The 15,445-nt window shown below is 38.6% G+C and overlaps 1 protein-coding gene across 1 annotated transcript in view; it reads right to left on the bottom strand.

The window, feature by feature from the left end:
- MYOZ2 (myozenin 2) overlaps positions 1 to 14,615 on the bottom strand; it is a 17,215-nt gene extending 2,600 nt beyond the window's left edge. The window contains exons 1-5 of the mRNA XM_005427044.2: positions 13,399 to 14,615; positions 12,745 to 12,848; positions 7,554 to 7,723; positions 6,006 to 6,135; positions 4,474 to 4,657 (exon numbers count right to left, since the gene is read on the bottom strand). Of these exons, the coding sequence (XP_005427101.1) occupies positions 4,474 to 4,657; positions 6,006 to 6,135; positions 7,554 to 7,723; positions 12,745 to 12,820 (560 nt within the window). The 5' untranslated portion in view covers positions 12,821 to 12,848; positions 13,399 to 14,615. The remainder of the gene's footprint in view (positions 1 to 4,473; positions 4,658 to 6,005; positions 6,136 to 7,553; positions 7,724 to 12,744; positions 12,849 to 13,398) is intronic.
- Positions 14,616 to 15,445: the final 830 nt, after the last annotated feature.

The raw sequence follows: 15,445 nt of genomic DNA, 5'->3' as shown, positions 1-15,445 counted from the left end.
GACGATTGACAGAAAGGAGAGTACAGTAATTGGCTAAGAGATGTTGATTTTCCTTTACAGCAGCAGTAAATATGGTCTTGTGAGCAATAACTTGTCTGACAACATGGTGTTGTAATGACCTCTGTTGTGTGCACATCAACTGTGCTACTTGAGCTCTGATTCATTGTATAGAAGCCTAAATCTCATGCCTAAAAAATTCCAGTAGTCATTGCTCAGAAGGGCGGAAATGCTGGTTCAGAGCCATAGGAAATAGTGCCAGGAAGTGTAACAGATTGTTTAATATTCACTTTGCATATTCCTAAAAAGTAGGTGCTTGATTTAACAAAAGCAGGTACAATCATGTTTATTTTTACCTGTCATTTTAACAGGAATTCTTTTTCATTTTTTACCCTTAGTCTTTCTTATTGAATATTATATTGTCTCAACATAGGAGACTGCTTGTAGCTAATGATTTGGGAAAGTCTGAAGTAATGTTTTAACTGCATTAGATTAGCACCTCTGGTTACATAATCACAAAAAATGTGAGTTTCACATTTTAAAATGGGATCATCATTCATAGAACATTTTGTTTATCATTAATTCTGCAAAAAAACGAGATGTAGGAGGAAAGAATCTGACCCTGCAAAATGCTCAGAGCTTCATGGGATCTTAGTGCAAGAGCTAATGCTAATTTCACAGAGGTATTTGGGTGCTAAGGAACTGGTTAAGCACCCAGCTCCCACTAATATCACGTCACTTGAGGTTAGCACCCAAAATTCCTGGGAGACTCTGGTCTTAGCATTTTATAATAGACTTCAAGATCCATGAATCAATGAAAACAGAGCCCGGTCCAGATGGACTGAATTCCTGTAGTGCTTTTGAAAGAGTAGTCTTTGGGAATTGAGAAAGCCGAGTAGAATTTGTCTGGTAGGAGAGGCAGAACTAGTCTGACTTGCTTGTCCTATGTGAGTAAGACGTGGTGCTTTGTATGTTACTCATAATCCTACCTTTGACATTTTATCCGGCTCCAAGAAAGCAGATGGAATAAAGGTACTAATTTAAGTAATATTTTAAACTCCTTAGCAAATGCAGATTCCTGCTGCTTTCCCACAGATTCATTACTTGGTTCTTCCATACTGATAAAAGAGACAAGAAATTTTTCCACTAGCAAATGCTTCCTCAATCCTAATAGGAATGAATCTCCAAGAGAAGCCAGATGGCATGGTCTGTTCTGCTGCTTTTCTCTGCTAGCACAGATTGGTTTTATCTCTGAGGGGGACAAAGAGCAGCCTGGTGTGCACAGTGTGTTCAGAGCCCCTCTGAGCCCCACTCCTCTCTGCCCAGTGCTGTGCTCTCAGAGCACCGCTGCCAGTCTCACAGACAGCCCTGCCTCCCAGCACAAACCCTCCTGACATTTGCTGCCACAGCTCTTCCTCCAGTGATCTGCCAGCACTGCAAGGTCCCTGCAGCTTAAAATGAATACTAGACTCCAAAAAATACCTCTATGAATTCCTTATGTGTTTTTAAAAATTCCTTAGTGTTATAAAAATTGCACTGCTGCAGGGTCCACAGTCACCTCTTCACCGCTGGATAGTGGGGAAAAAAATCTGGATGCTGTTTAGTGCTGAAGTGCTTTTATCTGTGAATGTGTGCCTCAGTTCCAACGCATCAGACGTCCCTATCTGCTCAGGTTGTGCTGCTTTTCCAGCTTGTTGTGTAACAAGGAAAGCTGAAAGGAGCCTGAAATGATTTGTAAAGTTTGAGTGCCACTTCAACAGACGCCAGTAAATGAACCGGGCGGCATCCCAGGCCCATTTCCCTTGGGAATCCTATGGCTCACACTTGCTGCTAACCACACCCCTCCTGACTAATGGTGACTGTAGCAGTGCTTTGCAGGAGAACAAGCACAATGGCACTTTACTGGTTGATTAAGCAGGATGGAAAGCCCAGATAGATACCCTCACTGATAACAAAATCGTGCCATTATATCACACTTTAATTGTTTAATACAGCATAATTTGCTTTCTCTTCAAGACTGCAACTAAGCAAGCCAAGGATGCTGTGACCTAGATGCACAGGATGACTTAGTAGGATCTAGACACAGAAGTCCAGCTAGTCTACTTCTGCTGGATAGCTTGGCATGGCAGTGTGCTGTTTTAAATCCCATCATCAAACACTCTCCTGTGCATTTTTAGGAGTGTAGACATCTAAGTCATGGTTGTGAAATCCTCTCCAAGAGATGAGTATCTTGAATTTTAATTTTTCAAATTCTCAATTTTTTTTTTTGAATCTGCTAGAAAACAGAAGTCTGATTGTAGCATGTAACAGCTTTTCTAAGGCTACCAGGCATCCTTTTCTACTGGATATCAGGTTTTTTCCATGAAAAGAACAGTTGTGGTGGACTATGTTTATGTATTTTTTGGTTTGAATTTTACCAGTTTCACAGTCTGGATCTCGATTATGTGCCAAATTTTACGGTTTTGTGGCAGTTACAAGAGAGTGTATTGACTTTTCCCTTATAAGAATGCACATATGTTCAAGAAATTCAGACTGTAGTGAGCCGCAGTTCTGCCATGTCATACACAGAGAAACTCCACATAGAAAGAAATCCAAATTGTTAGTGTTGTGAAGAGTGCAGCTAATAGAACACAAGGCCACAGAGACAGCCTTAAAATCCACAAAGAAGCCATCAGACACCATCTCAAGACAGATATCCCTGTTAATGGAGTCTCTGTGCCCTGTCTGATGCTCTCCTTCACAATAATGACTAGCACCTCTTGTGAGAGGGAGAACTGATTCTGTCTCCATGCATTTGTATCTTTAGCATTTTTTCTTGGGTTCTTTTTTTTTTCTTTTTCTTTTTTTTAGGTTACAATAAGCACAGTACATAAACTGTGCTGTTACTGTTCTGATGCTGGCAGCTGTTGGCAGCTGTGGCACTTCTCTGACTTGCATTTGCTGTTTTGTCTGCTGAGAGGAGTGTGCCACACAGATTCAGTTATTGACAGGGCAATGTATATTGCTGCTAGGAAATCACAGCTAATGCAGTGTCTGCAGTGCCAGTTTTGATGTTGAATTGTGTAATGTTTTAGTCCTTGCAGTCATAGTTGGGGCCCACATCAACACAGGAACACAAGTGATGTTTGTGGTATATTTCTCTAAGTTTGTATTTGTAGGGGGATAGAATATAAGAATATAAAGATAGTATAGAAAGTAATCTTACCCCCTAAAGAGTTGCAGCTGGGTTAATTATTAAAGATTAGGAGCAAGCCTGTCTTTAACAGGTCACAGCTGTAGCCAGTAAGAAGAGTGTTATAAAAGAGTGGGTTGGTTGGTTGAGGGGATCTGGAGTCAGTTGGCTGCTGTGAGAAGAAGGAAGAGTCAGTGCTTAGAGGAGCTGCCTATGAGAAACATCAAGAAAGTATGCAACTCTAGCAATGTGGAACCTTTGTGATGTAATGACAATAGAACTATTGCAATATAATAACAACACGTATTTCCATGAACAATTTTGTTTTTCAATAGATTGCTGTCTGGCCTTTTGAGTAGGGGTTTTGGTTTGGATCAGCTGTCTGGAACTCAGGAGGGTTGTCCATTACTTCAATAAATAAAAATAGCATAAATAGAATGAAAGAAAGCAAAAGACATGAGTAAGAATTTGCTTTCAAGCTTTAAAAACCCAGTGTTGTCCATATATCTAGTTCTACTGAAAGCCATGATACACTAGTTCCTGTGTAGGTAAAACAATGTCTAAGCTGTTAATGTGTTGCTTAAGGTTGTCAAATATATAAAAAATGTTATTCTGCAATAACAGGGAAATCTTCTAGTTATTTAGTGTGAGGGATTGGTTGTGGGATAAAGTTCATTGCACCATCGTTGCCTAAAACAAAGCCATGTGAGTTGTATTAAAAAAAGAAATAGAAGAAGAGTACTTTGCATTATACAACTTAGAAACAAAGTTCTGACCGAGAGATCTGACAATACCATGCTTACTGAAGTCAACAACAGGCACCCTGAAAGGAATTTGAAGCTCATGTTTCCCATTAATTGAGTACACTGAATCACAGAATCATAGAGTGGTTTGGGTTGTAAGGGCCCTTAAAGATGATTTAGTTCCACCCCACCTGTCATGGGCAGGGGGACCTTTCACTAGACCAGGCTGCTGAGAGCTCCATGCAGCCTGGCCTTGAACATCTCCAGCAATGGGCATCCACAACTTCTCTGGCCACTGTATTCTGATACTTTCTTTCTTTCAATATTTTTAGCAGTTTAACTTCTGTTCCTAGTTCTAGAGTTTGAATTGGGGTCCATACTTTAGAGATAGACTAATTTGCTCCTTAGCGCTCTTGTTTACCACTTGTAATCTCTGTGTGTGTTCATGTTTATGCATACACTTGCAAACACGGGTGGTAGGGTTTTTAAAGCTGGTAGAAGCATTTTATTTCATAGTAATTTTCCTCAGGTCAGTAAAATTCTGTGTTCATTTAGGATTACCTGTTAAAGCTCCTGTAGTCAGGCAGTTCTGGCTTTGCTTCAGGTGCAAAAAGTTTAGGATATAAAGCTTCCAGCAGTTCTGGATCATCCCTAATGGCTTCTATCCAGGGAGACTGGTAATACTTTGGCACAGCTGTAGTGTTGAACTTTTCAGGAGGAATTTCTTTCAGTGGTCCAGAATATCCTGCAATGTGGTCAAGGTAAAATGATTATAATGATTCTTTTTGTTTTCCACTTCCTTGCACCATCCTGTGCAAGCAGGAACTAACACAGCAGAACTTCTCAGTGAGTTAAAATTAACAATTGGGCCAAGTCACCAGGCTAGAGCTACACAGAAATAGAGACCAGGCAGGGCAAATTTGTAGCTTTTTTAGACAGATAATTCCTCCAAAGTATTCCAACTTCTTTTGAGGCTGTTTATTTTGATCTTTTTATAAATTTGCTTCTATTGTAAGTATTTGTTTGAAACCAGAGAGTCCTTAGGCTAAATTAACAAAAAGATTTTAAAACCAGACTGTTGATTAAAAGTAAGATAATTCTACCTCTTTGAGTGAAATTTTCCACAAGTACATCTACATCTCTAAATGAATGCTGATTCATTCTATAAGCTTAAACCTCCCTGTGGCTTAATGTCTATTTTGACCAGATCTTTTTTGCCTAGAGAAAGGCTTGAAGATTTCTATCATGTCTTAGCAATGGAAATTACCTCTGTTTGCATTGTGTTTGGCCAAAGGATGCACAGAGCCTCAGTAGACACCAGCAGAGCAGGACTGACCTAGTTTACATGGACTGGAAAAGGTCTGCACAAAACATGCATTGAGTAATTCTGAACAAAGAATGAATTTGTAAAAACCATGGTCTGCTCATGGATAATTCATAAACAGGAAGAAGGGCTATATCACTGAATAAATTAATTAAAACAAATTAGCCTTCTCTAGTCTTTAAAGAATACGAAATAAAGCCTTCTTGTAACTCACTCCTTTAAATAAAGCCAACAGTACCCTTACAGTTAAGGATTTAAAAAAGAACAGTTTATGCAGCCAGAGGCAAATTCCTTTCAAAGTTACTCTTCTCTAAAGGGTTCCAGCAAAATTTAGTGGCTTCAGATTTACATTTATGGATAATTAAACTACAATGGATAGCTTGCTGACTGTTGAGCAGGGTGTTGCATGTTGGAAACAATGGTTTGACAAAGATAAATCAATATATTAACGTGGTTTTAAATCAAAGGATCTCTTTCTCAGTGTTTTAAAGACCTGTATATGTAGGAGCAGCCTCTCTTCATATTAAGTTATGTTTTCAGTTTAGAGAGAAGTAGCACAAAGGGTATATCAGATCTTTTAAAAATGAACACAAGCAACTAAGAGCATCCCTTTATATTTCTGGGAGAAGTTCTGATTAGTTACCTGACTCAAATGTGTGTATTTTAATATTAGTCCATTATCTTCCTATTGGAGATACTGCCTTAGTGGTCATTTCTTTGCTGTGCAATGAGGCTGAGTGTAGTCAGTGTCTGCAGACTCCCACGTTACCTGGGGCAATGTTGTCAGGGTGTGGAGGGCTCCGGGGATCAGGTGTGTTGGGAGGTGTCATTGGGGCATGCTGGGGGATTCCTTCCACACTGAGGCCATCCATTCTGACACTCTGGATGGGCTCTCCACGCTGTGTTCAGACAGAAGAAAGTAGAACTTCAGGCATGGCATTCTCTGGGGAGGCTGCACCAGTGCTCTGATTTACAGCCCAGATCTGATTTCCAACGTGCACAATACTAAAGCACACTGTGCTGCTGTTTGGTAAAGTATTCCCTTCACTCTTTACATTGTCTAAGTAACCAAAAATGAGCATTTTTGGTCACTAGACGCTAGAAGCTGTTCTGTGCCAGACAGAGCACCCATGCTACCCAAAGGGTCAGGAAATTTGGCAAGTTTGAGCCATTTGAGTTTCAAAGCATTGATTCTTCAAAGCGTCTCTTCCCATATCAGTTGAAAATTTGCTGCATTTGTTGAACTGCTTTTGTTTGGGATTGTCTTTTCCTTTATTTGTAGTAGAAATAACAACTTCAGTGCAGGTCACTTTCTGGAGATTCATGATATGCTGTTATTTTCCACCCTCCTATTGGGATATCAGTTCTAAGGAAACATCTGAAGGCTTAATCATTGTTGCATAAATATAGAATTAGAGTCTCATAAGAAGTCAGCATCTTATTTTAGCCATGACACATAGGCTAAAAGCAATTTAAATATAGACTGGTTTAGAGTAAGAATTTCTTGAATAGGAAAGCAAACAAATAATACTTCTTTAAACGTGAAGTAACAACAAAAAAGATCAAGGCAGAATGTTTTCTAGTCATCTTGAAGTAGGTTAAGAAGATTAACTTTGGCAGGCAGAACCCTAAAGATGATGTAGACACCACCAGCGGTGCTAAATAGACACTTAGGGGAGGGAACAGGAGCCAGAGGCATCATTTTTTCATGTGTTGGAATGTCATATTGACTGTAAACCAAGTGTATTCTGTGGTTTTGGGGGGAAAAAATGGACTAGAGGGAAATGGATCTGTCAGACTGTAGCAAAATCATGGAATTGCATACAGAACTCTGACAAGATTGATGGTGTGCTCAGAATTTATCTGTGTAGCTTCTAATACTCAGTAGAGGGAGAAATGGGGGGACAGTATTAATAGATGGGCTTTTAAATGATAGTGTTTAATAATAGCCTTGGGTGCTCAGTGGAGTTATTCAGATTTTTTATATGGGATTTCTTTTGTGCAGCTTTATTTTAAAAAGGCAGATTAATCAAAGCTCAAACTGGATCTCATTTTATCCCAGTGTAACTTAACTTCTGTTGTGCAAGTGATCAAAGACATTGGAAATATCTATACCATATGAAAATAAATGTAAATTTATTTTCTTGTCTATAGGATCTCATTTAGTAAAATACAATTGGCTCATTTTTTCTTAGCCTCATTCTAGGATTTTGCTTTTATTTTTCCTGAAACTACAAGTAAATCATCCACAATGCATATCATGAGCACCAAAGGAATCTGATGTAGAATCACCAAGAAGCCATTACAAAATACTCACATTTCTTGGCTTGTTTGCCACATAATGATAATTTTCATATGTGTATTTGTCAGATCTCCGCTGGCGGCGCTTGAAGAGCCTGGCCCCTCTGTTGCTGAGCGTCGACAGCTCCTCCACCATGATATCTCTGGGCGTGCTGACCTTTTTCCCAAGGTTCAGGGTGGGTGAGACTGCAATGCCATGGGTAAGTACAAACCTCTCTTTGTCTTAAATGTCTGATATTTCATGCTCTGCCCCTGAAATCCAGCAACTTCTTCATGCATATTTAGCTAACACATAGCACAGTGTCACATGGTGTTAGTGAAATTAAGCCTTCTTCCTGATTTTTGGAGATTATTGAACACCACAGACCTGTATTCTCAAAGATGATAAGCACCTCAAGCTCCAAATTAGACCAGGTCTATAGTGTCCTACACATTATATTAATAGCAGGCTAGTAAAAACAGGCTTCTGCTAAAACTGGGAACAAAATTCCTTCTGATCCCAGGTTCCCAGATCAAACCTTTGGTTAACTTTCTGTGTCCTCCATTGGATAGATAAGAGATAATCCCCTTTAAACACATCTAATGGTTTCTATTAAATGTTATTTTTAGACTGACTCTCAAAATAAAGCTCAAGGTGTGGAAATGAGTCCTAACAAAGAATTATAACATGCTTCTAGAAATTGATTCATTTAGGGCCTTTTGGGTTTTATTCTCTTTAAGGGGAAACTGAAATACTGGATGCATATTTATTCACTACTTGGGGAAAATTTCTTCTATGTCTTTATTCACATCCTGTGGAATTTGAAAAGGAAGATGCATAAGCAAGGTAAGGGAGATCAATCGGGATCAATCAGGAGAATTCTGAATGTCAGAATTCCTATGGTCATGTTCATGATGGTGTTCTGGAAGCTGGGATGCTGCTGGCACCAAGCAAGCTATTGCTTAGTGACTGAACTCTCACTGAATGTCCTCAACCTAGAGACAAAACTTAAACTTTAGAACGCAGAAACCTAAACGCTGAATAAACTATTTTCTAGTTATTAATTTTTGCTTACAGCATTGCAGAATTTAAGAAATATAACAATAATAAGACATTTTACGTTTGACATATTCTTATGGTCTTCAGGATTTAAAATTCTGAACTTTGACATGTATTTTAATACAATAAAATGAAATGAGGACAAATTATACATAATATGTATCCTGCTAGCAGAGTAAGCAGACAGGAGGGCCGATTTGAAATTAACATTATGATTTAATTAGCTGCAGAAGGTGCCTAATGCCAAAGTCAGTATTGCACATGAAGGGTTTTGTTTTTAGTAAATGGCATGTTCAGCCTGGCATGTGTCTCCTAGTAACTTTATGTTGGGAAAACAATGTGATGTGCTGACATTTAGGAAAACTTAATGGAGACAGATATATTAAATATTTAGCTGAAGCTGGATGGACAAGAGTTTTCCACGTAGTAAATCAAACAAGTAGATGGGCCCTGGAGCGCACCCCTGTTGATCCATTTCTGTCCATACCAATTTCAACTGAACGCTTGCAGTGGATTTCAGTGGAACAAGAGCAAGTTAACTGGATCATGAGCTGGATTGTGCACTTCTGCTTTAAAAATAGTGTGTGCAAAGAATCCTAACAACCTCCTGTTATTTAAGAGCTAGTTACAAAACAGAGCGTTCTTAACATGGGAGAAAAAGACTCAGCGTGCCCAGTGTATCCCTATCAGTGGCTGATAGTGGTGGGATTTTGGCTCTGACATGGAGATAACTGTACTGGTTATTGGCCCAGGGCCTGAAATTTAGACCTCAAGTCATATTTTGATTTTATTGTTTCTCAAAATAACTGCAGGGGTAGAGACTGCTGGATGGTTTTATATTAGCAAGAAGAAAGAAATTGACCCCACAATTCAGCAACGCTTTCACATAGAAAAGCTTTTGTTGTTTGTACACAGAATGGGGAGCTTGAACATCCTCAGAGACCAGGGAGCCAAGGCAACTGCAGAGCTCTGTCCAAAGCACTTGGGATTCTTCTGGGACACTCTGGGTGTTATCTATTTTGGGCCTTGCTGTTCCCTTACATACACACTGTTCTTGTTAATGTTAACTGAAGGCTCCAAGCTACTTTGTAACCCACAGTTGTGTACTCTTGTGTATCCAGGCAGCATCCCAAAATCATAAGTGTAAAGTTCATTTGAATTCCTTGCCAACTAAAATCTAATCATCTGTCTAGCTTTATGATGTGTCTAGGGATAGTTTCAGTGTCAGTGCAGATAAGGTGATGGAGAATGAGAGAAGGAGGACATTTAGGGGGTGATAGAAAGAAAACATTAATGTCTTAGATGGACATGGAAAAATAATATTGAAAGTTTAATTCATAGTTTAATCCTAATCTTAACCTTTTAGCTTCCTTTCTTTAATTTGCTCCTGCCAAGTCCTTCTTGTCCTGTGCTTAAAATGACAGCAGATTGTATTTAAATATGATTTATATAGTCCCTCCTGCATTCACTACCTAATATTCCTTTAATCCTTCAGTTTACAATCTTCTAAATACCTTAATCTGGACTATAAACTTTAATGACAAATATTAGAAAGTGTGTTTGTCGTAGTATCAGAAATAAGGTCTTTTAACTCTATCAGGAAAGACAGTTAATCATGTAGATACTGAAGAAAGCATTTAAGAAGTGATATAGAACTGGATGCGGGATTTAAGTGGTGAACTCCAAGGGCTTCCTTAAATATATGTATTTATGTGCATCCCAGTTTATCAAGTAGTCTTAGAAATGTTCTTAGTGGTCCAAGTCTGCCAGTGACAAATCCTGGGCTTGAGGAAGTCACTATATGCACTCACCGATTTACTCATGCAGTTTCTCTTTGAGACTGTAAGAAGGTTTACAGTTGGCGTCTATTCCTACAGCATTTTATGGTGTGTCCACTTTCTCTAAAAAATAGGACAAAGGCATGTCCCACAAGCCAACAGCAGAGGTGGACTTTCAGTCTTCACCAGTCTTGCCCAGAGATTGGTGATCTCAGACACTGGCAAAAATCTTGGCTGGTTTTGGAGTCTACCAACAACTCTTTCTACTATGAATGTCTTTTAACAAGGAGGTGGAGAGTCACTGTTTACCTGAAAGCAATATAATAAAAAGGGTCTGAAACAAAAGTGGAGTAGGAATTCTTAGACCATTCCAAGGTGCTAGGGTTTATGGTACAGAGCCTTCTGTTGTTGTGTACCTGTGCTGCCAGTGGAGAGTTTCACAGGGCTGGGAGACTGGCTGGAACTGCACATTTAGTTTTGATGTAATCACCAGTTGCAGGATTGTCATTAGGAATAGTGATTCCAAGCCCAGAGAGACAGCAGTTCACCTTCTAGATCTCAAATTAAGCTCATTGAATTAACAATTCAGAGCAAAACAAAATGTCAAAAATTAGTTAAGCTGAATCTAGTCAATTAAATAGTGTATTTCTCCTTGGTTTTTCCAAGGCTTGTTGAGATTTGGTCCCAAAAAACTGGCTTATATTTTGTGTCACTACAGCTTTGGTTATCCTTCTCTTTTGTATCTGGCTTCACTGAACTTGTACAGTTATAAATTTCAGTCTCTTATCACACCCAATTCATGGACTTTCATTTTTTATTAACATATAAATATCTCAAGCACCCGAAGAAGAGGTAAAAATAGAATTTTACTAAGAGTTAGAATTGCCTTCAGTGGCCACATATCACAGCATATCTTGCAGGATAAGCTGCCATAACTATGAGTATGAATCTTGACAGCAAATCTGATAATACGTAAATAATAAAAGGGAAGATTATGTGAGGCAAATGTTAAGCATCAGCACAGATTATCCAAATACGCCAATGATTTCAAGGGCTGTATGCTACATTTATTAGTATTGCTATGAATAGTAGCAACATTTACCATGTGAAATGCCTGGTTCCAAACAAACATATGAAAGACTTTTTTTTCCTTTTGCCCTGAAGAGCTTACAGGCTATTTCAGGCACATGTAGTGCTTGGGTTTACAATACCAAAAAAAATGGGGTTGTAATGAAATCTGGAAGGACAGACTGGCTTGCAGATTTGAGTGCATATTCAGTGAAGAATTGAAACAGGAAAGAGGTATTTCTTTAGGAATAGAAACTTCAGGGAAAAAAAACCCTCTGGAAATATCAGAAGGAGTAGAACCAGGCAAACTTGTAGCTTCTTGTTCTAAAAATTCTTAAGTCCCCCACCCTATTCTTCATGTAATCACAATGGTCTTCAAGTGAGTGCAGAAACCATCCACAAGGCTTTTGAAACAAAAGCCCACTGGAAAGATTTTCAAAACTGGAATTCCATGTTCGATATTTCATCCCATGAAAGTGGTATAACTTTCATAAATTCTAAATATTAATGCAGCTCCCTGTGGTTGCAGCTAGGCTTGAGGGGTGCTTATCACTTTTAGAAAATTGATCTTTTATCTAGATGGTAAAACAGTCTTCATGAGCAGGATTGGAAGGCTCTCCAAAAGCATCCAGCACATGCCTAATGAAAGCCAAGCAGATTTGTATTCCCACTGGAGTTAATTGCTTCTTAAGGTGTCATGCTAGAAGAATAACTTCAAGAATCTTTTTAGAAAATCAAACAACCTTCCAAAAAGTGCCTGCATTTTCATCAGTGCAACTACAGAGAAATAAAATTTCTGTCAAATAAGATTATTTGGTGGCTGTGCATTAGAGAGAATGCCAAATGCTAGTAAAATGTGTTAGTTACAAAGACAAGATCTGAGAGGAATGGAGATGTGAACATTTGTTTCAAATTTTTTTAATCATTTATATAAAAAGCAGAGTGAAACAGAGCAAAAAAAACCTAACAAATCAAGAGGGTACAGATCGTTATGTTTCTTAGATGATAGCCTTTTAATGTGGAATGAAGTCATGTTATTAACCCCAAATAATGTTCTGAAAGGCTATCCTAGCAGAATGTACATCAGCTGCTAGATTACTTCATTCCTCCACAGCAGTTGTTCATCTGAAAATAGCTCTCAAATGAAAAGAGGCAACTACAAAAGGATTAGTTACCATAGGCAGCATGATACTCCCACAAGATTATTTATGGCAAAACACCCAGAGACAAAGCTGTAAGAGAGTTAAACTCTGTGATTAAAAAATGTATTAGGGAGGGCTAGAGGACATTGCATATGCAGTAAGCTGGGTTCAGTCCTATACCATTTCTGTGTATTTCATCCATAATGGCTGATGCTTGCTCTTTCCTCTCTTTGGCCAGGGCAGAATCAGATAACATTGTGATTTTCTGATACGACTTTTCCTTGCTGCAAAAAAACAACACGTTTTTATATTGTTGAGCCAGCGCACAGAGTTTGGCCAACTTTCATTTCCAATAGCCTGTTTAGAATGGCTGAGCAGTGAAGTCAGGGGTTTCTGACTGAGAAATACTGCACTGCAAAATGCACTGGCAGTTCTTGCTTGCAGACAGATGTTAGGACATGTTTTGATGGATAGAAGATTCAAAGGAATGGACTTTGAGTTGGTTACATAAATTCTTCAGCAAAAAATTAGTGTCAGTGGTATAAGCCTTCTCACATCTACTTGCTATACCTTAAGATGTAAATTCCTAACTAATTTTAATTTACATCTTGGTTTATGTTTTCAGAAATGTTACATTTTGAAATTTCTTAATCTAATAAAGAATCTGAGGAATGAAACTAGTTCCTCTGGCATCTTTAAAGAAGGTGCATTTCTGATTAAGTAAAAATATAAACATCTGTTAAGTTGCAGAGTCAAGAGGTTACATAAATGTCTTGTATATGACATTTTGTAGGACAGACAATGTCAAAACATTTCAGGAAACAATACACTTACCCTACTGTTTTGTTGTGCAGATAAAAAGCGATGTCAACCCTTTAGCTGAGGCTTCAGAAGTTAGTTATGCATGGGGATGACCTGCCTGGTCCTGGATGGTTTGTACCCTTGTGCTGGGATCTGCATGGTACCTAGTACTGAGACAAACTGGGGGGCTGATCCTCTCCAAAGGGGTTGGCATCCAGCTGACATCAACCAGTTATATATAGAACCAAACACTCCAGCCACTCATATCTTCCTGGCAAAAGAAGAGAACAGAAAAGATTCAACTGCACCCACAACAAAGAGAGGTTATATCCCTTTCAGAGCTTATTGAAAATTTGGTGGAATGCCCCCCCTGATGTACAGGTCATCTCCTCACCTTCTCATCACCCCTGAGAATTATAACCTGTGTGTTATAATCAGGAAGGAGACATTTAAAAAGAAGGTGTTAAGTGTATAGATAGGCAGGACTATAGCAGATGAGAATGGCATGGGCTAATCCTTCAGTGAAAGATGAAACCCTGCTCCTGTAGGGGCTGATGGCTGAATTCAGTGGCAGATGGCTGATATACAGAGGCTGCTCTGCAAAAGAAATGAGATTTTCTTCAGCATTGTACGTGCTAGGGAGTAATTGCTCAACAAGCACACGCCTCGCAAACTGTTACTCAAAATCCCTTCACTGTCTTTGAGCACTGGGGACAAAAAACCTTCAGCAATTTGAAGCTCACTAATATCCAGCATTCCAGGATAGTGTTGTGTCAGTTTATCAAAGAAATGTGTGATTTGTAGTGCGCAGATATTTCCGGACAGCAACAAACTTTGGACAGGATAAAACGGTGGCACAAGAGAACATTCCCCCCTTGCCCTCCTGTCTGAATGCAGATAGATGAATTTTGGGGCAGCAAAAACAAGGTGAAGTTCTTATGTTTCTGATTTGGATTTGAGTTTGTTCTAGGAAGTTCCTTTTTATAATGGAAAATTATGATCTAATTTGGCTTGGAGGATTGATTAGAAAATTGCACATATTCTGACTTTAAAGGGAATCTGGAGAGTAATAAAATAAACCAACACAACCTGCAGACCTTTTCCAGCAAGAAGCACTTTGAGGTAGATAATATTTATACGCCTGATCCAATGTCCTGAAAATCTGCCTGTCCAGCTGAAAAATTGCATTATTTTTCCCTCAAGCTTGCTATTCCCTTTGCTTGGCTTTGCAAAACATATTTCTGAGATCCTGGCCATCTCTGCCCAAAAGAAATGTTCATTTTAATCCTCACCATCAGAACTGACCTGCTGTTATTGCTGATTGGTGATTTTTTTCTAGCTTTTATGCCTGGATCAGACACTTTTAACAGTACTAACAACCATGGTTAGAGTCTTGGTTGAATCTTACCTATTCAACTAACAACTTTGAATAGTCTCAGTGGTTCATCACCAATGCAATTCAGTAAAGCCATATCCAAAAGCAATTATAAAGTGGGCATTCATCTGATTGGCACTGACTTAAATGTTTAATCCAGGAGGAAATATCAAGAGGCATCCCAAATGGGATAGTCTCATGTTTAGTCTATTCCAATTCCCATTAACTAATTATTTAATACAATAAAAAGTACAAAAATGTTATTGTTTTGAAGCTGAGCATTAAAAAAAACTTTGTAGCATGACTATCCTAGAATTTAATTCACTACTTAGTAGTGTGTGAAGGTTTTGAAATAGAAAGTAGAAATAAGCATATCATTGCAGCTGAAATAAAGAATATGTATCTGTCACGACTGCAAAGCTAGAACTGATCCTGTTCAATGCTGCTGTCTTTTATAATGCTCAGAGAGGGTCAGGACACCATAAAATACACCAAAGATGGTGAAACATGTTTCATATATAATTGTGACTAGTAAAATGTCCATAATTATTAGTAAAAGCTAAGGAAGGTGAAAGAATTACAGTGCCATATGACATCATCTTAAAAATTAAACCCTGCATGTCAATGAGAACAACTATTTTATTAGTGGTAAACTAGGATGTTTAGTCAGCCTGGTAACAGAGGCAATATTTTCCTGTCTTCTTC

The sequence above is a fragment of the Geospiza fortis genome, unplaced genomic scaffold (genome assembly GCF_000277835.1).
Source record: "Geospiza fortis unplaced genomic scaffold, GeoFor_1.0 scaffold636, whole genome shotgun sequence".
Taxonomy (NCBI): domain Eukaryota; kingdom Metazoa; phylum Chordata; class Aves; order Passeriformes; family Thraupidae; genus Geospiza; species Geospiza fortis.
The sequence above is the reverse complement of the archived record's forward strand: the minus strand, read 5'-3'. Positions and strand labels throughout refer to the sequence as shown.